We start from the raw sequence: 24,642 nt of genomic DNA, 5'->3' as shown, positions 1-24,642 counted from the left end.
CTATCGTACTGGTCACGGTCATTGTGTGCAGCGTGTCTTTATGACTGGGGCCTCGTAGACTGCCCACTCTGCTCATGTGGGCAGAAACAGACAATGCTTCACGTTGTGGAGGACTGCCTGCTGACAAGTTTCCCGGGTGGACTCCGTGCTCTACACACAGCTGTTGACTCAGCAGTTGCTTGGCTGTGCAAGAACAGCACACGCTGAGAAGACGATTGAAGAATGCACAGTTTCAGTTCAGCCGTGTTTATTTATGTTTCAACTGACCATTTAAGTACAAGAAATAAGACTGCTGTCAGCTCATAATGAATGATTTAAAATGATCGACGATCACATTTTTCTCTTAATAAAGCAGGGCTTCTCAAACTCAATCCTGGGGACCCCCTGTGGCTGCTGGTTTTCATTCCAACCCAGCTCTCAATTACTTAACGAGACCCTTAATTGCATATTTCAAGTTATTTCATGTTAAGCTGTAACAAGTAACTTGAACTGCAACTTTTCAAGAGCTGAAAACAAGTAAAAAAGTCTAATTAAGCAAATTATCATTCAATTAAGGGTCTCGTTAAGTAATTAAGTAATAATCTCGTTGAGCTGGGTTGGAATGAAAACCAGCAGCAGTCCCCAGGACCGAGTTTGAGAAGCCCTGTAATAAACCATAAATGCAATATATTATGAGCAATCATATACATCACATGTTAGAACTTAAGTTTAATACATGAGTCAAAGGGAAGGTAATTAAAAAATATTTCATACCAAGTGGTAGTGCAGATTGTATACTTTGATAGTAACTCCTTCAGCTCTGTTCACACTACACCTTTTAGGGCAGGAACCTCCAATCCTGGTCCTGGAGGAAAGGTGCCCCTCCTGGTTTTTGTTCCAACTGTACCCTGAATGACTTAATTGGACCAATTAAGCTTCTGATAAGCACTTCATTTTAATTAAGCACAGGAGAAATACATTGAAACGTTGAAGTGACGTTTAAAGCTGATTGGATTTGCAAATGGAATCCATGCTGAAAATGTGTTTTTTTTGCAATGTATTTTTTCCAGTTTTGTTGACCATTTTTGATTGTTATAAAGACTGCAGGGGGTTCTGGAACACTTCAATCCTTCACTTTCAGAACTCAGTTGTCAAAGATCAAGCACATTAACCAGCATCAGCCCTCTCTTGGCTATGGTACTCACAGGGGTTTTCTTGATTGGTGATGCCATAGATATAATATGTAATACAAGAGGAATAGCATCAAAAGTCTATTGCTATGCACATTTTAGTGACATGTGCCACTAATCATCTTTCTTACAATATAACATAAGTTGTAAAGGAAAATCAGTCTGAAACCTTCTCTTAATGCAGTTCAGAATGAACCTACCTCTCACTGACACCCACACCTCTGCAGAGCCATCAGAGTAAAAGGAGTAAAACTGCCATGCTTTGCACTTGTAGGAGCCCACGTCACTCTTTGAAACACGATCCACGCTGAGCTCTGTGTCAGCCTGGGACTGTAACTCTTTATTATCTTTATAAAAGATAACCCTGGTTATATGAGAATTATAGCGGAAATGACACCTCAGAGTTAGAGTGTCGCCCTCAAACACAGGCTGGGGAGGGGTCTGCAAGATGATGTCTTTATCTGAAAAGAGAAAAAAAACAATATATATTCAGTGGGAATCCTCCGATCCCACAAACAAGCCAGCTTCCTCTTCTACATTGAGCTCAAGAGGCGCCTGGCCGGTAGGGTCCACTGTAGCACAATGAGGAGAAACCAGATCAGCAACTTCTCACAGCCAACAATCCCTGACTGTATGACACACCCTACACAAAGCCTCCTAATGTACACACACTGCACTCTCCTGCTTCATCTGTGTAGAGAGGGTTACTTCTACCGGTTCATTAAAGAAATATACAACATATCTTCATTAAAAGACAGAAAGAACATCTTCCCTGTAAGTGTAAAATCCATTTCTTTTCATTTAAAATGTTTCCATCCCTACCGGCATTATCAATGTTTCTTTCCATCCCAATCACACCCTGGGCAGCAGACGCGACTCCCGCAGAAGTAAATAACGTGACAACAAAAATTAAATACAGAATAAATCGAAACCTTTCCAATATTTCTAAAAAAAAAATAAAAAATAAAAATGAAACCGTTCTGCTTCCCAGCACCATTTTCAATATTTTCATTGAAAAAATATTTCATTTTCAATATATTTTCATAGCGGACCACCATCACAAAGCGCTTTACAAGATACGAGGCTAGGGTGTGTGAACCATGCATCAGCTGCAGAGTCACTTACAACAACACCTCACCAAGTTAATGGCTAAGCTTGGGTTTGAACCAGGGACCTCCTGCCTGTTTCTTTAACCACTGGACCAAACAGCCTCATATATATGTTGTAACGTCACAAAATGTTGCGATGTTTTAACTTCGCCACACGTCGTGTAATAAGCCCAACTGCATGTTGTTAACTGTAAGTAACAGTGTGGTGTAATTACCACATCAATAATAGTGCTTGATCTGTAACTACACATCATTTATTTAGTAAATACACGCTTGTTACAGTGTAGTTACATTGTAGTTAAAGGTGCTGTGTTATAAAGTGTTTCCTACAATAATTTCATATTATATATACAATACACATGCAGATCTGTCTATGTTTTGGTTTTGAAAACACATCAAAGATGAACGGACACAAAAATGCCACCTAGTTCTTACCTGAAGTGGTCCCTGGGATTACTTTTACACTGAAGAAGATTGTTACATTAGTAACACTATGTAACACAATATTTGTTCCTGGGTAGTAAGTGTTATTTCCTAATTGCTTATGCCTCAAAAGTATAGAAAATGGCTATTACTCCCCACAAACTTTGCTTTTGTGACCAGGACAGTGATATTTCAAAATATCACTATTTCCAAAAGGAAAAAGGGCAAATGTGTGTCTTTTCGTTCACATAAAGTCAAGAAAAAACAACATATGAATCCAAATTAACATGTATTTATACTAAAGTAATACAAAAATGACTACAAAAGATTTAGAAGTGAGTAGTTTTTCGAGATTTACGATTATACTCTAAATTTACAGTATAATCATAAATCTCAAAACAACTGCATATGACATGCCTTTTAAACCTGGAATAATTCTGGTCGCTCTTCTTTGCACTCTTTCTAGAGCAGCAATATCTTTTTTGTAGCGAGGTGACCAGAACTGAACACAGTATTCTAGATGAGGTCTTACTAGTGCATTGTAAAGTTTTAATATAAACCCTACCTTGATTTAAATTCAACACTTTTCACTATATATCCAAACATTTTGTTGGCCTTTTTTATAGCTTCCCCACATTCTTTGGATGAAAACATTTCTGAGTCAGCATAAACTCCTAGGTCTTTTCAATTTTAGTATGTTCCATATGATATTTATAATGCACATTTTTATTGCCTGCATGCAGTACCTTACACTTTTCTCTATTAAATGTCATTTGCCATGTGTCTGCCCAGTTCTGAATGCTGTCTAGATCATTTTGAATGACCTTTGCTGCTGCAACAGTGTTTGCCTCTCCTCCTATTTTTGTGTCGTCTGCAAATTTAACAAGGTTGTTTACTATACCAGAATCTGTCATTAATGTAGATTAGGAATAGCAGATGACCTAATACTGATCCCTGTGGTAGTTACCACACTCCTCTTAGTATCTCTCCGGTTTGAAATGACTTACCTGATACTGTCAGTGTGAGCGCATCGCTTGTTTTAGAGTACGATGGGTTGCTCCTCCTTTCACCTTTACAGGTATATTTCCCACTGTGGCCTCTAGTAGCAGAGCTAATTGTGTATTTGTCATGGTTGTAGTAATAACTCTTGTTTACTGGAACTTTCCTCCCATCTTTGTACCATGTAAATGTCAAGCCAGTGTAATGCCCCGGAACCTGACATCTCAGTGTAACACTGTCTGATATCAATAGCTGAGTCCATGCAGGCTCCAGGGTCAGCACAGCCTGTAGTCGTTCTGTAGAGACAGAGAAAGAAAGTAGAACTGGTAAACACCCACACCAAAAGAACTGTGCACCGTGTTTTTTCTAAAGTCACACTTTCTTTATCAGAACCAATATTTCCAGCTTGCAGGAAGTGACTGGAGAAGTTCTTGGGAAGGATACGAAGGATTTCAATGCTGGTTGCCTACAATGAAACACCATAACTAGTGGCAGCCCAAATCTGCAGATAACGAAATTCCACTTAAATTGCGGAATTTACAGACTCCCATAGAATTCACAGTCTTCCACAAATTCCCAATATTCTGCAGCCACATTGTCATGACAATCATCACAAACAGATGCCTAAACTAACCTGAACTTGAACTTGGCTGTTCGGTCCTAGTTTTGCTAATTTAACAGATGTTTTGTCTGCTTCAAAAAGTAAAAGATCACTAGACTGGAGTCCAGTAAGAAGGCTCATGTGATGTGATGTGATATTTTTTTACTTGACAGTTTCAAAAGATTTTACTTGATATATTAAATTGGAAGTACTTAACCCATATAAATTGTTTGATATGATTATGTGTACTTGATTTCCATAAGCCATTATTAATACAAATGCTAAACTGTAACAGAGACAAAGTGATTCTTGGTGATACATCTCCTTCCCGACCCATGAGGACGCTGTGTAAAGAGAACAGAGTGCCCTAGACTGGATGGCCAGACAATTCATTCCCAGGGTTAAGTGGAAGTTGGTCATCTAGAAAGGGGGCGGAGCTCCGGTACACTAAATCATCGACCGGGAAGGGAAACGATGTGGCAGGCACGGATTGGAGGAGCGGTTGCATTCGATAACTGAGGGGGCGTGACTGATGGTACAAAAGGGGACAGAGCGATGTGATCTGTTCCTTTGCATTGGTTAAACATGAACCGGAAGGAGAAACCTGTGTTGTTATGGTGAAAGTTTTGTTTGTTTCTTGTCTTGTGTGAAAATACTTTGTTTGTTATTATTTAGATGGCTGAAACACAATCTGGAGCTGTCGCCAAAGACCAGCACTAAACCCAGACAACACCGGGTTGTGTTTGGGTTTGTGTTACGCGTGGGTGTAAAAAATCAGAACTATTATTGTTTCGGCACCAACCCGCGGATTACAGTAAAGCAATACACGCTGCTGCATTGCTTATCATTGTTATTAGTTACTGTTGCTTTGCCATCAGGTAATTGGATTATAAAATAAAACACCATTGCACCTGGATTATAATTGTCTGTCTGCTTACTGATAACCTGCACACTGTTAAGCACTTTGCCACATAAACACATAAGATACTCCGCAGAACATTGCAGATATCTACTTAAGATTTCTGCAGTTTTTTGTATATGTTCCCACTTATTTGGACTGCTCCAGTTAAGGTGGTGCTGAGACTAGATGAATGTACTGAACCATTCATCCTCTGCTGGTGGGGGAAGTGATATCAGCAGACATTCACCCTCTGCTGGAGGACGGGGACCCAGCAGGCATTCACCATCTGCTGGTGGAGGTGGCGGAGTAGAGGCAGCTCCTACTGCTCTGCTCCTGCCGGTGGAGGTGGTGGAGGCAAAGGCAGCCCCTGCTGCTCTGCTCCTGCCGGTGGAGGGGTGTAGTCTCCTGCGGTGGAGGTGGGAGCGGCGAGTCTCCTGCAGAGGGAGCCCCTGCGTGCTAGTCTCCTGGCAATGGAGGTGGGAGCGGCGTGTAGTCTCCTGCGGGGGAGGTGGGAGCGGCGTGTAGTCTCCTGCGGGGGAGGTGGGAGCGGCGTGTAGTCTCCTGCGGCGGAGGTGGGAGCGGCGTGTAGTCTCCTGCGGGGGAGGTGGGAGCGGCGTGTAGTCTCCTGGCGGTGGAGGTGGGAGCGGCGTGTAGTCTCCTGGCGGCGGAGGTGGGAGCGGCGTGTAGTCTCCTGGTGGTGGAGGTGGGAGCGGCGTGTAGTCTCCTGCGGCGGAGGTGGGAGCGGCGTGTAGTCTCCTGCGGCGGAGGTGGGAGCGGCGTGTAGTCTCCTGCGGGGGAGGTGGGAGAGGCGTGTAGTCTCCTGGCGGTGGAGGTGGGAGCGGCGTGTAGTCTCCTGGTGGTGGAGGTGGGAGCGGCGTGTAGTCTCCTGGCGGGGGAGGTGGGAGCGGCGTGTAGTCTCCTGCGGCGGAGGTGGGAGAGGCGTGTAGTCTCCTGGTGGGGGAGGTGGGAGCGGCGTGTAGTCTCCTGCGGCGGAGGTGGGAGCGGCGTGTAGTCTCCTGCGGGGGAGGTGGGAGCGGCGTGTAGTCTCCTGCGGCGGAGGTGGGAGCGGCGTGTAGTCTCCTGCGGCGGAGGTGGGGAGAGGGTGTAGTCCCTGCGGGGGAGGTGGGAGCGGCGTGTAGTCTCCGCGGGGGAGGGGGGAGCGGCGTGTAGTCTCCTGCGGGGGAGGTGGGAGCGGCGTGTAGTCTCCTGCGGGGGAGGTGGGAGCGGCGTGTAGTCTCCTGCGGCGGAGGTGGGAGCGGCGTGCCGAGCGTGTAGTCTCCCTGCGGCGGGAGGTGGGAGCGGCGTGTAGTCTCCTGCGGGGGAGGTGGGAGAGGGTGTGTAGTCTCCTGCGGCGGAGGTGGGAGCGGCGTTGTGTAGTCTCCTGCGGGGGAGGTGGGAGAGCGGAGTCCTAGTCTCCATGCGGCGGAGGGAGAGGCGTGTCAGTTCTGGGGGAGGGGGGAGCGGCGTGTGTAGTCTCCTGCGGAGCGGAGGTGGGAGCGGCGTGTAGTCTCCTGCGGGGGAGGTGGGAGCGGCGTGTAGTCTCCTGGCGGCGGAGGTGGGAGCGGCGTGTAGTCTCCTGCGGACGGAGGTGGGAGCGGCGTGTAGTCTCCTGCGGCGGAGGTGGGAGCGGCGTGTAGTCTCCTGCGGCGGAGGTGGGAGCGGCGTGTAGTCTCCTGCGGCGGAGGTGGGAGCGGCGTGTAGTCTCCTGGCGGCGGAGGTGGGAGCGGCGTGTAGTCTCCTGCGGCGGAGGTGGGAGCGGCGTGTAGTCTCCTGGCGGCGGAGGTGGGAGCGGCGTGTAGACTCCTGGTGGCGGAGGTGGGAGCGGCGTGTAGTCTCCTGCGGCGGAGGTGGGAGCGGCGTGTAGTCTCCTGGTGGTGGAGGTGGGAGCGGCGTGTAGTCTCCTGCGGCGGAGGTGGGAGCGGCGTGTAGTCTCCTGGCGGTGGAGGTGGGAGCGGCGTGTAGTCTCCTGCGGGGGAGGTGGGAGCGGCGTGTAGTCTCCTGCGGCGGAGGTGGGAGCGGCGTGTAGTCTCCTGCGGCGGAGGTGGGAGCGCGGCGTAGGTGGGAGCGGACGTGTAGTCTCACTGCGGCGGAGGTGGGAGCAGGCGTGTAGTCTCCTGCGGCGGAGGTGGGCAAGTCTCCTGCGCGCGGAGAGGACGCCCCTCCAGTCTTACTAGCGGCGGAGGTGGGAGCGGGAGGTCGTCTCCTGGCGGGGGAGTGGGAGTCTCCTGAGTGTAGTCTCCTCGCGGGTGAGTTTCCCGCAGGGAGGACGAGCCGCCGTGTAGTCTCGGCGGCGGGGGAGGTGGTCTTGGCGGAGGTGGGAGCGGCGTGTAGTCTCCTGGCGGCGGAGGTGGGAGCGGCGTGTAGTCTCCTGGCGGCGGAGGTGGGAGCGGCGTGTAGTCTCCTGCGGCGGAGGTGGGAGCGGCGTGTAGTCTCCTGGCGGCGGAGGTGGGAGCGGCGTGTAGTCTCCTGGCGGCGGAGGTGGGAGCGGCGTGTAGTCTCCTGGCGGTGGAGGTGGGAGCGGCGTGTAGTCTCCTGGCGGCGGAGGTGGGAGCGGCGTGTAGTCTCCTGCGGCGGAGGTGGGAGCGGCGTGTAGTCTCCTGGTGGCGGAGGTGGGAGCGGCGTGTAGTCTCCTGCGGGTGGAGGTGGGAGCGGCGTGTAGTCTCCTGCGGGGGAGGTGGGAGCGGCGTGTAGTCTCCTGGCGATTCCCCTGTCCACTCCTGAGGTGGGAGAGGAGGTGGGAAGCGGAGTGTAGTCTCTGCGGCGGGAGGTGGGAGATGGCGGAGGTGGGTAGGAGTCCTGCGGCGGAGGTGGGAGCCTCGCGGGTGTAGTCTCCGCGTGTAGTCTCCTGGCGGTGGAGGTGGGAGCGGCGTGTAGTCTCCTGCGGCGGAGGTGGGAGCGGCGTGTAGTCTCCTGGCGGCGGAGGTGGGAGCGGCGTGTAGTCTCCTGCGGTGGAGGTGGGAGCGGCGTGTAGTCTCCTGGTGGTGGAGGTGGGAGCGGCGTGTAGTCTCCTGGCGGCGGAGGTGGGAGCGGCGTGTAGTCTCCTGCGGCGGAGGTGGGAGCGGCGTGTAGTCTCCTGCGGGGGAGGTGGGAGCGGCGTGTAGTCTCCTGCGGCGGAGGTGGGAGAGGCGTGTAGTCTCCTGCGGCGGAGGTGGGAGCGGCGTGTAGTCTCCTGCGGCGGAGGTGGGAGCGGCGTGTAGTCTCCTGCGGGGGAGGTGGGAGCGGCGTGTAGTCTCCTGGCGGCGGAGGTGGGAGCGGCGTGTAGTCTCCTGGTGGTGGAGGTGGGAGCGGCGTGTAGTCTCCTGCGGCGGAGGTGGGAGCGGCGTGTAGTCTCCTGGCGGCGGAGGTGGGAGCGGCGTGTAGTCTCCTGCGGCGGAGGTGGGAGCGGCGTGTAGTCTCCTGCGGGGAGGTGGGAGCGGAGGTGGGAGCGGCGTGTAGTCTCCTGGTGGTGGAGGTGGGAGCGGCGTGTAGTCTCCTGGTGGGGGAGGTGGGAGCGGCGTGTAGTCTCCTGCGGGGGGGGTGGGAGCGGCGTGTAGTCTCCTGGGGGTGGAGGTGGGAGCGGCGTGTAGTCTCCTGCGGGGGAGGTGGGAGCGGCGTGTAGTCTCCTGGTGGTGGAGGTGGGAGCGGCGTGTAGTCTCCTGGTGGTGGAGGTGGGAGCGGCGTGTAGTCTCCTGCGGCGGAGGTGGGAGAGGCGTGTAGTCTCCTGCGGGGGAGGTGGGAGCGGCGTGTAGTCTCCTGCGGGGGAGGTGGGAGAGGCGTGTAGTCTCCTGGCGGCAGAGGTGGGAGCGGCGTGTAGTCTCCTGCGGCGGAGGTGGGAGCGGTGTGTAGTCTACCCTTATTACAGGGGACTGGTGCGGCTCTCCCTCACTTGCAGGGGATTGGTGCATCTCTCCCTCACTTGCAGGGGAAGGTGATGGAGGCAGAGGAAGCACCTGCTCCTCTCCTCCAGGTGGTGACGGTAGGGTAAGTGATACCAGCTGGCACTCACCCACTGCTGGTGGAGATGGGGTCAGCAGGCATTCTTCATCTGCTGGTGGAAGTGGGAACAGCTCCCTCTCGGGCTTTGGATCCCCACGGGTCCCCCCGTCTGGGTGCTGGACTCTCGCGGTACCCCTGCCTTGGCGCTGGAGACCCTGCTACCTGGGCTGCTGTTCTGTTTATAGCTGCCTTGGTAGCAGAGGACCTTCCTCCAGGGAGTTTAGGGTGTGTTCCCTCTCATACGCCTCCCATCGCTCCCTGTCCATCAGCCACAGGACCTGGATGGCTATGGGCATGGACTGGGCCTCCAGCCCAGCATTGTCCTGGATCCAGGCCCTCAGTCTAACTGCGTCTTCTGACATTTTTTTTTAAACAAGAAACTGCGGTTCCTGCTCTGGTCTGCATCTAGGAGGTGCTGGTAATCCCACGATGACACCACATGTCACAAAGACGGCTGGAGTGGGGGACGTCAGACCAGAAACAGGAACCAGGAAATAAACAAAGAGGTAGAGTTTTGGGGAAGCTGAGCACTTCCTTGCACTCAGCGTTTAATAAATGAACAGACAGTAAATAAAAAGGTTGTAACAAAAACATGAAACGGCACGTGAGGTCAAAATAAACAGACAAACAAAACGGACTAACACTTAAACAAACAGTGGACTAACAGACAAACACGGTGAGTCAAAACAACGGTTATATATTTTACTTTGTTTAGTTTTCTCGTTTTCCACTCCACACCCGTTCTCCACTCACCGAACACACAACCCTGAGCGAGTGAAAACATGCTGCTTATATGCAGCTGTACCGAGACTCGATTGCAAATCAATCCCCAAAATTAATAAAGTGCAATTCCCCGTACTCACATATTATTACATTTTAGTTACATGTGAAGTGCTGTGCAATCCTCATGCCTAAATACAAATATACATTATAAACACCTTTGTTACACAGACCCGTTTATATCCCATGACTATACACCAGCATTAACACACAATATACAACACAAAAGGGCAGGGCACTTTGCCACACACCCACAACTCTGCAGATTCACCCTGGTAAGAATATGAGAGTGCCCTCCACAATTCGTATTTGTACGATCCTCACTTAATACAATTGAGAATGAACCTACCCGCACCACTGCAAAGTATCATAGTAATAGGAGGAGTGTCTGCACTTGCAAGAGCCCTCTTTGAAACATGATCCACACTGAGCTCTGTGTCTGCCCGGGACTGTATCTCTTCATTATCTGTATAAAAGAAAACCCCGGTGTTATGATAATTATAGCGGAAAAGACACCTCAGAGTCAGAGTGTTGCCCTCAAACACAGGCTGGGGGGGGAGTCTGCAGAATCACAGTAGCCTTGATATTTTGCCAGAAGTGCGATGACTGCACAGCCTGCAAGAGACCCCCCTGTGCAATCCCACACCCCGCTCCAAGAACTCCTGGTGGGGGCACCCATGGAGAGAGTAGGGGTAGATGTCACACAGGCAGCAGGTTCATCTTAGTCGCAATGGACTACTTCTCTAAGTGTCCTGAGGCGTATTCTCTGCCGACCTATGATCCGGGCAGATGCTCTGATCGAAGGGTGCTTTTTCTCTTTTGGAGCTCCTCAAGAGCTGCACTCCGACCAAGGAAGGAACTTTGAGTTCTAGGTGCTGGCTTGGGTCTGCCGCAGACTGGGAATAAAACAAACGCGCACCACCCCCCTTCACCCACAAAGCGACGGGTTGGTGGAGCTCTTTAACCACATGCTTCCCACCCAACTGGCAATTGCTACCATCCAACAGCAGCAGGACTGGACCTTCAGCTGCCTCTCATCCTCCTGGTTTACCAGGCAGCTGTACAGGAGTCAATGAGCCTGTTGATGATAGGACGGGAGCTTCAGGCCCCTGCGGAGCTACTGTTTGGCCACCTCCCTGACGCAGAAGCACTACCAGCAGGACCAGAATACATCTGCCAACTACAGGACAGGCTGCCCGGGGACTGCTTTCAGGCTGTGAGAATTCACTGGAAACATAACTACGATCTGAGGGAGAAGAACCGGAACTTCCAGATCAGTGAGTCCGCCTGGGTCTACGGGCTGAAAAGATGTTGCCCCTAGCTGGACAGCTCGTGGATTGAGCCATGTGAGATCATCAGCCACCTGGGAGAGGTAGTGTACTGGATGAAGCTTCCCACCACCAGCCGACAATTTGGGATTACCTCCTGGGGATCACCACCATCAGGATCACCACCATCGGGATCACCTCCTGGGGATCACCACCATCAGGATCACCACCATCGGGATCACCTCCTGGGGATCACCACCATCAGGATCACCACCATCGGGATCACCTCCTGGGGATCACCACCATCAGGATCACCACCATCGGGATCACCTCCTGGGGATCACCACCATCGGGATCACCTCCTGGGGAGCTATGACCTGTTGCACGACAGCCGCCGATGACCCCATTGGCCGCTGTTTATATATATATTTATATATATACATTTTTCGGCAAAGTGGTTACCAGTGTGCAGGTGCAGGTGATCAATAATCAGACAGACAATGAGAATGCAGGTGCAATGGTGCTTTATTTTATAATCCAATTGCCTGATGGTGAAACAGCAGTAAATAATAACAATGTAAACAGGCAATACAGCTGTGTTTATTGCTCTGTTTTAATCCACTAGTTGGTCCTGAAATAATAATAGTCCTGATCTTTTTCACCCACGCGTAACACAAATACAAACACAAGTCCACAGTGTGTGCGCTGGTGCTCGTAGTGAAAATGCAGTTTATCGTGCTCAAGGGGCAGTGTTGTCCGGGTTTAGTGCTGGCCTTTGGCGACAGCTCCGGATTGTGTTGGCAAATAACAACAAACAGTATAATAATAAAGACAAAACAAAACAAAACACTCATGATAATAACACACTCCTTAACCATAACAAGGAACAGATCACATCGCTCCGCCCCCTTTTTGTACCATCTATCATGACTCCTTGGTTAACGAGTGTAACAGTTAATCCAGTCCTCAGCTGCCACATCGTTTCCCTTCCGGTTCGATGATTTAGTGTACTGGAGCAAGTTAAGTGGTTAATCACACATCTAGTTAAACACACAACAAGTTAAGTGCCCTGTGTTAAATTGTAGTGATTCACATGATTTCAGGATAAATTCAGCAGTTCCTATAGGTTCCCTCTGCTGGGTAGTGCATTTCAAATCAAAGACTCAACCATGAGCACCAAGGAGCTTTCAAAAGAACTCCGGGACAAAGTTGTTGAAAGGCACAGATCAGGGGATGGGTATAAAAAAAAAATATCAAAGGCCTTGAATATCCCTTGGAGCATGGTCAAGACGATTATTAAGAAGTGGAAGGTGTATGGCACCACCAAGACCCTGCCTGGATCAGGCCGCCCCTCCAAACTGGATGACTGAGCAAGAAGGAGACTGATCAGAGAGGCTACCAAGAGGCCAATGGCAACTTTATAAGAGCTACAGGCTTTTATGGCCAAGACTGGTCAAAGTGTGCATGTGACAACAATATCCCAAGCAATCCACAAATCTGGCTTGCATGTTAGGGTGGCAACAAGGAAGCCATTACTCAAGAAAGCCCACCTTGAATCCCGTTTGAAGTATGCAAAAAAACACTCAGATTCTGTAGCCATGTGGCAAAAAGTTTTGTGGTCTGACAAAACTAAAATGCAACTTTTTGGCCTAAATGCAAAGAGTTATGTTTGGTGCAAACCCAACACAGCGTATCACCCAAAGAACACCATCCCTACTGTGAAGCATGGTGGTGGCAGCATCATGTTATGGGGATGTTTCTCATTGGCAGGGACTGGGCAAAGCTCTTGTCAAGATAGAAGGGAAAATGAATGGAGCAAAGTACAGATTAGTCCTTGAGGAAAACCTGCTGTCCTCTGCAAGAAAGCTGAAACTGGGATGGAAGTTCACCTTTCAGCATGACAACGACCCAAAGCACACAGCCAAAGCTACACTGGAGTGGCTAAGGAAGAAAAAGGTAAATGTCCTTGAGTGGCTCAGTCAGAGCCCCGACCTAAATCTAATTGAAAATTTGTGGCATGACTCGAAGATTGCTGTCCATCAATGCTCCCCAAGGACAGAGCTTGAACAGTTCTGTAAAGAAGAATAGTTAAATATTGCCAAATCTAGGTGTGCAAAGTTGGTAGAGACCTATCCCAACAGACTCACAGCTGTAACTGCTGCCGAAGCTGCTTCCACCAAGCATTAACTCAGGGGGGTGGAGACTGATCCAACAATGATCTTTCAGTTTTGTATTTTTAGTATATAATTTTTTATTCAATAAAACCGCTTTTCCCCTTAACAATGTGGAGTATGGTGTGTAGATAAGTGGAACTCTGAGGCGCTGACACAACAAAATGTAAAAAGGGGGTGTAGACTGCTAATCCAATATTGATATACATATTAACCTTATAGTGTGTATGTGTGTGTAGGTATATATCCATATATATATATATATGATGTTTGATAGTATTGCTGTGTCTGAAACATGTAAATACATTCTAACTCTAGAAACCATTTATTGATTGTTATTGCTGGTGATATATATACATGTGGTGTATCCTGTCTATTGTATATATATATATATATATTGCACTTAGAATATTATTACATATATCTATATATATAAGGATATTGATAGATTGTGTGGAGTATATATGTTGGATATATTTTGTGTTTGATGTTGATATATATATATATATGCAGATATATATATATATATGATATCAGGGAAGACTGTCTGAATGGATAATATATATGTCTATGCAGATTGAAGCTGTGCCATGTTTGTATTGCAGTATACATATATATATATATATATTAGATATATTAGTATAAACGTTATTACATATAAAACCGATCTATACTCTAAACTAGCTAAGGATTGGGGAGGAACGAGAGTGGGAGATTGCACGTTTGGAATTGGATTTGTATTTTGCTTTTGATTTGATTATTGCAACAGATTTGTGTGCAGATTGTTGTTTTAATTGTATCCTGTCTTGGATTGTAATGTCTACTTTGTGTGCCATAGTTGTACTGAGTTTCACATTGATTTGTTTTTATGTGTTTATTTCTATTTAGTTGCACTTAGAAATGTCTCCACTCCTGTACAACTTTTGATGTTTAGTGGAATGACTGCTAATCCAATATTGATATACAGATTAACCTTATACTGTATATTTGTAAATCCAATAGACATCTTTGTTAACTGTCTAACTCCTGAGTGTTTGATAGTATTGCTGTGTCTGAAACATGTAAATACATTCTAACTCTAGAAACCATTTATTGATTGTTATTGCTGAATTTTGCACAATAATTCTACTCCAGTATTTAATAGTTGTTTTTTTTTTTTTTAAATAATTAAACAATTTTTTTGAAAATTCTATTTTGTCTCTGCCTCCTTGCTTGGCGTGCCATACACTGCTGCCTACCCAATTAAAGAACCTCAGTATTGGGAACTGCTGCTATACCCTGAATTGTTTGGTTTTGCTGTATAATATATAAAACTATGCAGATTGAAACTCAGGGGGGTGTCTGAATCGTGTTTGGTGTTGCTGTATAATATATAAAACTATGCAGATTGAAGCTCAGGGGGGCTGTCTGAATCGTGTTTGGTGTTGCTGTATAATATATAAAACTATGCAGATTGAAGCTCAGGGGGGCTGTCTGAATCGTGTTTGGTGTTGCTGTATAATATATAAAACTATGCAGATTGAAGCTCAGGGGGGCTGTCTGAATCGTGTTTGGTGTTGCTGTATAATATATAAAACTATGCAGATTGAAGCTCAGGGGGGCTGTCTGAATCGTGTTTGGCGTTGCTGTATAATATATAAAACTATGCAGATTGAAGCTCAGGGGGGTGTCTGAATCGTGTTTGGTGTTGCTGTATAATATATAAAACTATGCAGATTGAAGCTCAGGGGGGTGTCTGAATCGTGTTTGGTGTTGCTGTATAATATATAAAACTATGCAGATTGAAGCTCAGGGGGGCTGTCTGAATCGTGTTTGGTGTTGCTGTATAATATATAAAACTATGCAGATTGAAGCTCAGGGGGGCTGTCTGAATCGTGTTTGGCGTTGCTGTATAATATATAAAACTATGCAGATTGAAGCTCAGGGGGGCTGTCTGAATCGTGTTTGGTGTTGCTGTATAATATATAAAACTATGCAGATTGAAGTCAGGGGGGCTGTCTGAATCGTGTTTGGTGTTGCTGTATAATATATAAAACTATGCAGATTGAAGCTCAGGGGGGTGTCTGAATCGTGTTTGGTGTTGCTGTATAATATATAAAACTATGCTATGGGGGGTGTCTGAATTAATATATAAAACTATGCAGATTGAAGCTCAGAGGGGCTGTCTGAATCGTGTTTGGCGTTGCTGTATAATATATAAAACTATGCAGATTGAAGCTCAGGGGGGCTGTCTGAATCGTGTTTGGCGTTGCTGTATAATATATAAAACTATGCAGATTGAAGCTCAGGGGGGCTGTCTGAATCTGTCTGAATCGTGTTTGGTGTTGCTGTATAATATATAAAACTATGCAGATTGAAGCTCAGGGGGGCTGTCTGAATCGTGTTTGGCGTTGCTGTATAATATATAAAACTATGCAGATTGAAGCTCAGGGGGGCTGTCTGAATCGTGTTTGGCGTTGCTGTATAATATATAAAACTATGCAGATTGAAGCTCAGGGGGGCTGTCTGAATCGTGTTTGGCGTTGCTGTATAATATATAAAACTATGCAGATTGAAGCTCAGGGGGGTGTCTGAATCGTGTTTGGCGTTGCTGTATAATATATAAAACTATGCAGATTGAAGCTCAGGGGGGACTGTCTGAATCGTGTTTGGCGTTGCTGTATAATATATAAAACTATGCAGATTGAAGCTCAGGGGGGCTGTCTGAATCGTGTTTGGCGTTGCTGTATAATATATAAAACTATGCAGATTGAAGCTCAGGGGGGCTGTCTGAATCGTGTTTGGTGTTGCTGTATAATATATAAAACTATGCAGATTGAAGCTCAGGGGGGTGTCTGAATCGTGTTTGGTGTTGCTGTATAATATATAAAACTATGCAGATTGAAGCTCAGGGGGGTGTCTGAATCGTGTTTGGTGTTGCTGTATAATATATAAAACTATGCAGATTGAAGCTCAGGGGGGTGTCTGAATCGTGTTTGGTGTTGCTGTATAATATATAAAACTATGCAGATTGAAGCTCAGGGGGGTGTCTGAATCGTGTTTGGTGTTGCTGTATAATATATAAAACTATGCAGATTGAAGCTCAGGGGGGCTGTCTGAATCGTGTTTGGTGTTGCTGTATAATATATAAAACTATGCAGATTGAAGCTCAGGGGGGTGTCTGAATCGTGTTTGGTGTTGCTGTATAATATATAAAACTATGCAGATTGAAGCTCAGGGGGGCTGTCTGAATCGTGTTTGGTGTTGCTGTATAATATATAAAACTATGCAGATTGAAGCTCAGGGGGGCTGTCTGAATCGTGTTTGGCGTTGCTGTATAATATATAAAACTATGCAGATTGAAGCTCAGGGGGGCTGTCTGAATCGTGTTTGGCGTTGCTGTATAATATATAAAACTATGCAGATTGAAGCTCAGGGGGGTGTCTGAATCGTGTTTGGTGTTGCTGTATAATATATAAAACTATGCAGATTGAAGCTCAGGGGGGCTGTCTGAATCGTGTTTGGTGTTGCTGTATAATATATAAAACTATGCAGATTGAAGCTCAGGGGGGCTGTCTGAATCGTGTTTGGTGTTGCTGTATAATATATAAAACTATGCAGATTGAAGCTCAGGGGGGCTGTCTGAATCGTGTTTGGTGTTGCTGTATAATATATAAAACTATGCAGATTGAAGCTCAGGGGGGGTGTCTGAATCGTGTTTGGTGTTGCTGTATAATATATAAAACTATGCAGATTGAAGCTCAGGGGGGTGTCTGAATCGTGTTTGGTGTTGCTGTATAATATATAAAACTATGCAGATTGAAGCTCAGGGGGGCTGTCTGAATCGTGTTTGGTGTTGCTGTATAATATATAAAACTATGCAGATTGAAGCTCAGGGGGGCTGTCTGAATCGTGTTTGGCGTTGCTGTATAATATATAAAACTATGCAGATTGAAGCTCAGGGGGGCTGTCTGAATCGTGTTTGGCGTTGCTGTATAATATATAAAACTATGCAGATTGAAGCTCAGGGGGGCTGTCTGAATCGTGTTTGGTGTTGCTGTATAATATATAAAACTATGCAGATTGAAGCTCAGGGGGGCTGTCTGAATCGTGTTTGGTGTTGCTGTATAATATATAAAACTATGCAGATTGAAGCTCAGGGGGGTGTCTGAATCGTGTTTGGTGTTGCTGTATAATATATAAAACTATGCAGATTGAAGCTCAGGGGGGCTGTCTGAATCGTGTTTGGTGTTGCTGTATAATATATAAAACTATGCAGATTGAAGCTCAGGGGGGCTGTCTGAATCGTGTTTGGTGTTGCTGTATAATATATAAAACTATGCAGATTGAAGCTCAGGGGGGCTGTCTGAATCGTGTTTGGTGTTGCTGTATAATATATAAAACTATGCAGATTGAAGCTCAGAGGGGGCTGTCTGAATCGTGTTTGGCGTTGCTGTATAATATATAAAACTATGCAGATTGAAGCTCAGGGGGGCTGTCTGAATCGTGTTTGGTGTTGCTGTATAATATATAAAACTATGCAGATTGAAGCTCAGGGGGGCTGTCTGAATCGTGTTTGGTGTTGCTGTATAATATATAAAACTATGCAGATTGAAGCTCAGGGGGGCTGTCTGAATCGTGTTTGGTGTTGCTGTATAATATATAAAACTATGCAGATTGAAGCTCAGGGGGGCTGTCTGAATCGTGTTTGGTGTTGCTGTATAATATATAAAACTATGCAGATTGAAGCTCAGGGGGGCTGTCTGAATCGTGTTTGGTGTTGCTGTATAATATATAAAACTATGCAGATTGAAGCTCAGGGGGGCTGTCTGAATCGTGTTTGGTGTTGCTGTATAATATATAAAACTATGCAGATTGAAGCTCAGGGGGGCTGTCTGAATCGTGTTTGGTGTTGCTGTATAATATATAAAACTATGCAGATTGAAGCTCAGGGGGGCTGTCTGAATCGTGTTTGGTGTTGCTGTATAATATATAAAACTATGCAGATTGAAGCTCAGGGGGGCTGTCTGAATCGTGTTTGGTGTTGCTGTATAATATATAAAACTATGCAGATTGAAGCTCAGGGGGGCTGTCTGAATCGTGTTTGGTGTTGCTGTATAATATATAAAACTATGCAGATTGAAGCTCAGGGGGGCTGTCTGAATCGTGTTTGGTGTTGCTGTATAATATATAAAACTATGCAGTTTGAAACTCAGGGGGGCTGTCTGAATCGTGTTTGGTGTTGCTGTATAATATATAAAACTATGCAGATTGAAGCTCAGGGGGGCTGTCTGAATCGTGTTTGGTGTTGCTGTATAATATATAAAACTATGCAGATTGAAACTCAGGGGGGCTGTCTGAATCGTGTTTGGTGTTGCTGTATAATATATAAAACTATGCAGATTGAAGCTCAGGGGTGTGTCTGAATCGTGTTTGGCGTTGCTGTATAATATATAATAAAACTATGCAGATTGAAGCTCAGGGGGTCTGGGTTTGGTGTTGCTGTGGGGGGGGGGGGGGGGGGGCAGTGTTTATTTAAAAAAAAAGAAATATGTTCCATTACCTTGGAGATCTGCAAATCGAATCAGTGCACAAAATACTGGAAAGAGAGAAAGAAAGAGGATTATATTCTGTTACATTCATGTGTTGTAGCTTCAAATGTCATATATATATATATATATACATATATACAGCATAATTTGTGGCTGCTTTACTCAGCCATTCACTTGTGCTCCATCTTAAACCCCAGCCTCTACAGGGCTGAACATCCTTTGTAAATAAAACAACCTAGAGGGAGTCCCTGCATTCCCGTGAGTGCTCTGTTAGTCTGTCTTGTAACCCTTTTTGTTTGTATTATCTGTTTCAAGATTGCTAGCATGATCCGGAGCTGCAGGCGCAGGCCAGCATCAAACCTGGACACCAGCACTTCACTTTTCACTAGGAACTGTCTTTTGGACTGCGAGCAGTTAATTCACGCACCATAGGCACCGTGTCTGTGTCTTTGTGTTTTGTGTGGGTGATAAAAACTGGACTTCTGGTTGCAAGTCAAACCCGTGGGATCTTATAAACGGAAGTGATACATGCTGCTGTATGCACATCCATCCTCTGTTATTTACAAATGTTTACCATAAGGCTCTGGATATTGTAGTCATTTCAATAAACACTCTTGCACCTGTTCTTAATTGTCTGTGTGATTTGTACCTGCACTGCACTCACCTGTATCCACTCGCCACGTTGCCACAATACTGTATTACCTGTTTAATACTATATTATGTTTCCTGTCTTTTTGGGGTTTCAGTTCTATGCAGCTAGAGCAATGCTATTATTAGCAATTGATATTTAGCACAAACCAGAATATTTCTGTATTCAATAAACTCTTGTGTCCAGTCTTTAGGTGTTCATTAGTGATATCTTGATCTCTTGAACGTCAATGATATTCTGAATTGGAACTAATTACATTAAAGCATTTATCTAATTATAAACTAAGCTATTGTTCCTACAGACTTAAGCAAAGCAACTGTAAACTATAGTGTAATTGTAGTCTAGACTGGTATAATTTAAACCTCACCTGAAAAGCTATCCTTCTACAGAGTATTATAGTGACTATATATTGCAGTTACAATGTAATTCCAGTCCAGTCTAGTGATATTAAACTGCAGTTACAATGTAATTCCAGTCCAGTCTAGTGATATTAAACTGCAGTTACAATGTAATTCCAGTCCAGTCTAGTGATATTAAACTGCAGTTACAATGTAATTCCAGTCCAGTCTAGTGATATTAAACTGCAGTTACAATGTAATTCCAGTCCAGTCCAGTGATATTAAACTGCAGTTACAATGTAATTCCAGTCCAGTCCAGTCTAGTGATATTAAACTGCAGTTACAATGTAATTCCAGTCCAGTCTAGTGATATTAAACTGCAGTTACAATGTAATTCCAGTCCAGTCAAGTGATATTAAACTGCAGTTACAATGTAATTCCAGTCCAGTCTAGTGATATTAAACTGCAGTTACAATGTAATTCCAGTCCAGTCTAGTGATATTAAACTGCAGTTACAATGTAATTCCAGTCCAGTCCAGTGATATTAAATTGCAGTTACAATGTAATTCCAGTCCAGTCTAGTGATATTAAACTGCAGTTACAATGTAATTCCAGTCCAGTCCAGTGATATTAAACTGCAGTTACAATGTAATTCCACTCCAGTCCAGTCTGGTGATATTAATATATTGGGGGTGGGATGTGATGAAAAAAGATTTCAATTTTAATTATTTAAGATTATTTAATTTTTACCTAAATTAAATGTGACCTACATATATATATATATATATATATATATATTGTGGCGCGGGTAGGTGCACACGAAGAAAACAGGCAGTAGTTTCCAAAACAAAGCAAGTCTTTATTCCAGTATTCTATACAGCTGGCTCTTATATTGCAATGTCCAAAAGAAAATAAACAGTTCAAACAAGGTTTCAAACAAAAACCAAACCACCAAAGCAAAATTGCTGATGTAAACCAACCGGACCAATAACCCCATCCAGTTGGTGAATAGGTAATTCCACCTGGGTTTTGGGTTTCTTCTTTAGGAACCCTTCTCCTACCCTTATTCCGCAGTCTAGTCCCTTTGCAAATCTCAGCAGCGGACAGGCCGTTCCTCATAGCCCCTGCAGAGAACAGGGAATTGCAGATGCAAAGGACCACCATGTTATCCCGTTCTGATCTTATTGTAGATAGTCCTCAGAAGTTCTCAGGCAGGCAAACCAAACAAACAACCCAACAGACTAGCGGCACATGCTCCCTTTTACCAGCCAGGCATTTGGCCGTTACAGGCTACAGGTGTGGGCCAATTAAGGCCAATGATAGTCTAACAATAGTCAAACTCTAATTGCCTACCTAACCACACCTGCAGCCTGTCGGTCCGTTAACTCCTTGACATCATGGCAGGCATGTATGCTGCCCACAGGTCCATCTGATCATTTCTGGCAACCTCTGTGGGCTCATACCAAACCTGCCATGAATGACTCCTGGTGGTAAACTTGTGAGCTGGCTCACATTCCCTCCCCCTATGCAGCTGCATATCCCTGGAAAAGAAAACAGAGTCATCATGCAGCCTTGATAGCACATCAGCATTTCCATGTTCCTTACCAGCCCGGTGTTTTACATCGAAACAGTAAGGCTGGAGGGTCAAGAACCAACGTGTAAGATGTGGGTTGCTATCCTTCTGGCTATACAGCCACTTAATAGGGGCATGGTCGGTGACAAGTGTGAAACGGCGGCCCCACAAGTAATACCTAAGACTTTCCACGGCCCATCTTATGGCCAAGCACTCTTTTTCAATAGTGGCGTAATTACGCTCTCGGGGAAGGAGCTTCCTACTCAAGTACATAATCGGATGCTCCTCACCCCCAACCTCTTGCGCTAAAACTGTGCCCAATCCGACACCTGACGCATCAGTCTGTAAAACAAATGGTTTAGAAAAATCTGGGTTACGCGACACGGGGCGAGAGGACAAAGCCTGTTTTAGATCCTGAAACGCCTCTTCACATTGGTCTGACCAGAAAATAGGTTGATTCCTTCTCCCTTTTGTGAGCTCTGTGAGGGGTGTAGCACGAGTGGAGAACTGTGGGATAAATCTCCTATAATACCCCGCCAGTCCCAAAAATGCCCTAACCTGCTTCTGGGTTTTTGGACGAGGGTAATTGTGAAGGACCTCCACCTTTTTTTCCTGGGGCTTCAACCACCCCTGCCCCATAGTATACCCTAGATATTGTGTCTCGGAGAAGGCTAACCTGCACTTCTTTGGATTTGCAGTTAAACCTGCCTCCCTGATCGAGTCTAGCACTGCCTGCAGTCTTTGTAAGTGGGTCTGCCAGTCATCACTGAATATAACAACATCATCCAAATACGCCCCGGCATAGGAGGTGTGAGGACGTAGCACCTGATCCATTAACCTCTGAAAGGTTGCAGGTGCCCCGTGTAGACCAAAAGGCAGAACCACAAATTCAAATAAGCCATCTGGGGTGGCAAAAGCCGTCTTTTCGCAGGAGCTTGGGGTCAACGGCACCTGCCAGTATCCTTTAGTTAAATCCAGGGTGGAGATATACTTGGCAGTTCCCAACCGCTCCAGTAACTCATCCACCCTGGGCATGGGATAAGCATCAAACTTAGACACAGTATTTAATTTCCTGAAATCTGTACAGAATCGAATTGACCCATCTGGTTTAGCCACCATAACCACCGGGCTACACCACTCACTGCGTGACTCCCGGATGACCCCCAACTCCAACATTTTACGTACCTCCTCACGCATGACCTCCCTTCTAGCCTCTGGCACCCTAATGTACCTTTGCTGTACTTTAACTCCTGGTTCGGTCTCGATATGGTGTTGTGTAAGGTGTGTGGACCCTGGGATGTCTGAGAAGACTGCTCCATTTCCCTGGACAAGTCGGTCTAACTCGGCTTGCTGTTGCTTATTCAGCTGACCGCCCATAGCTACTGTCAGGGAACCACCTGGTCGATTCTCCCTCCCTTCTAGATCTGGCTGCCTGAAAAAAAAACAATCCCGGTCTTTCCAGGGCTTCAACAAATTAATATGATAAATCTGGTGGGTCTTCCGCCTCCCTGGTTGATGTACCTTGTAGTTAACTGGGCCCACTTTCTCTATGACTTCCACGGGTCCTCTTCACTGGGCTAAAAACTTATGGGGGTCGGACGGGACAAGCACTATTACCCTATCCCCCACCTGAAACTCTCGGACTCGAGCCCCTTGGTTATACTGGCGCTGCTGCACTCCCTGTACCTCCTGGAGATTGCTGGACACCAGGTCCGTCATCTCTGCTAGCCTACTCTGGAGTAACGTAATGTACTCGGGAACTGCTCTCCCCCGGGCTGGTTCTGCCTCCCATGCTTCACGCAATACATCAAGAAGGCCCCGGGGTTGTCGTCCAAACAAAAGTTCAAATGGGCTAAACCCGGTGGACGCCTGTGGAACTTCGCGATATACGAACATCAGATACGGTAAAAACACATCCCACTCACGTGGCTGGTTAATAGTGACCCTTTGCAACATCTGTTTTAATGTTTTATTGAAACGCTCAACTAGGCCATCCGTCTGTGGATGGTAAATAGAAGTGCGCAGGGTTTTAACCTTCAGGAGCGCACAGAGCTCCTTGAAGATAAGTGACATAAAAGGGGTACCCTGGTCGGTCAAGACCTCCTTAGGTAACCCCACTCTACAAAAGATATGCAGCAATGACTGGGCTATAACTTTAGCCGAGGTATTCCTCAGAGCCACTACCTCTGGGTACCGAGTGGCATAATCTACTATCACTAACACATATTCAAATCCAGACTTAGTTTTTGGCAGGGGCCCCACTAAATCAATCCCAATCCTTTCAAACGGGACCTCTATAATGGGCATGGGAACAAGCGGGGCTTTAGGGGGCTTCGTTCTGGTCACTCGCTGACACTCAGGACAGGACTCACAAAACTCAATCACATTGCGCCACACCCCTAACCAGTAAAACCTATGCAGAATCCTGGCCCTCGTTTTATCTGTCCCTAGATGTCCCCCAAGCAAGTGTACATGTGCTAGATTTAATACAGTCTTCCTCTGGGAGTGCGGTATTACCAACTGATGGATGTGTTTCCCCGGAATAACCCCCCCCGTATTACCCGATACAGTAACCCTTGGTTTAATAAAAAATGGGGTGTATGCCTTTCTTCTGCATTTTTCCAGTACTCCTCATCCGCCACCATTGCCTGTTCAAAAGCTGTTTTTAAGTTGCTGTCCTCAATTTGAGCTTGTTTAAAGTTTTCTCTGTCTAGCTCAACGGCCTGACTAAGAAAATCCTCTGGTTGGCTTAATTCTGGCAAGCTGGGGCTCCTCGGAGGATTACTGGCCTGTGTGGGTGGTCTATCTGCGTGTTTCTGTTTAGCTAAAAACTTTCCCCCTTCCTTTTTTTTTTGAGATCTAGTTTTCTTTTCTCCCACAGAGGGCGCTATATCCTCATTATGAAAGGGAAACAGTTCTGTCTCAGCTTCCGGTTTCTGCAATGAGGTGGAAGGTTGGGATTCCTCCTCCCTCCCTACCTCTGTATTTGGATTGGAGGTGGACGGCTGCGTCCCCTCACCCTGTCCCCATAGACCCACCCCTACTTTAACCAACTCTAAAAACTGTGGGCAGTTTTTCCCTATGATCATCGAAAAGGGCAGGGCAGAAACTACACCAACCTTTACAAAAAAATTATGACCCACCACCTCGATCAC

General features: G+C 46.4%; 1 protein-coding gene across 1 annotated transcript in view; it reads right to left on the bottom strand.

The window, feature by feature from the left end:
* The window catches only part of LOC121302137 (Fc receptor-like protein 3), a 51,503-nt gene that overhangs the window by 22,834 nt on the left and 4,027 nt on the right, over positions 1-24,642 (bottom strand). The window contains exons 2-5 of the mRNA XM_041231958.1: positions 18,939-18,974; positions 10,307-10,423; positions 3,709-3,996; positions 1,370-1,630 (exon numbers count right to left, since the gene is read on the bottom strand). Of these exons, the coding sequence (XP_041087892.1) occupies positions 1,370-1,630; positions 3,709-3,996; positions 10,307-10,423; positions 18,939-18,974 (702 nt within the window). The remainder of the gene's footprint in view (positions 1-1,369; positions 1,631-3,708; positions 3,997-10,306; positions 10,424-18,938; positions 18,975-24,642) is intronic.

The sequence above is a fragment of the Polyodon spathula genome, chromosome 29 (genome assembly GCF_017654505.1).
Source record: "Polyodon spathula isolate WHYD16114869_AA chromosome 29, ASM1765450v1, whole genome shotgun sequence".
NCBI classification, from domain to species: Eukaryota; Metazoa; Chordata; class Actinopteri; order Acipenseriformes; family Polyodontidae; genus Polyodon; species Polyodon spathula.
The sequence above is the reverse complement of the archived record's forward strand: the minus strand, read 5'-3'. Positions and strand labels throughout refer to the sequence as shown.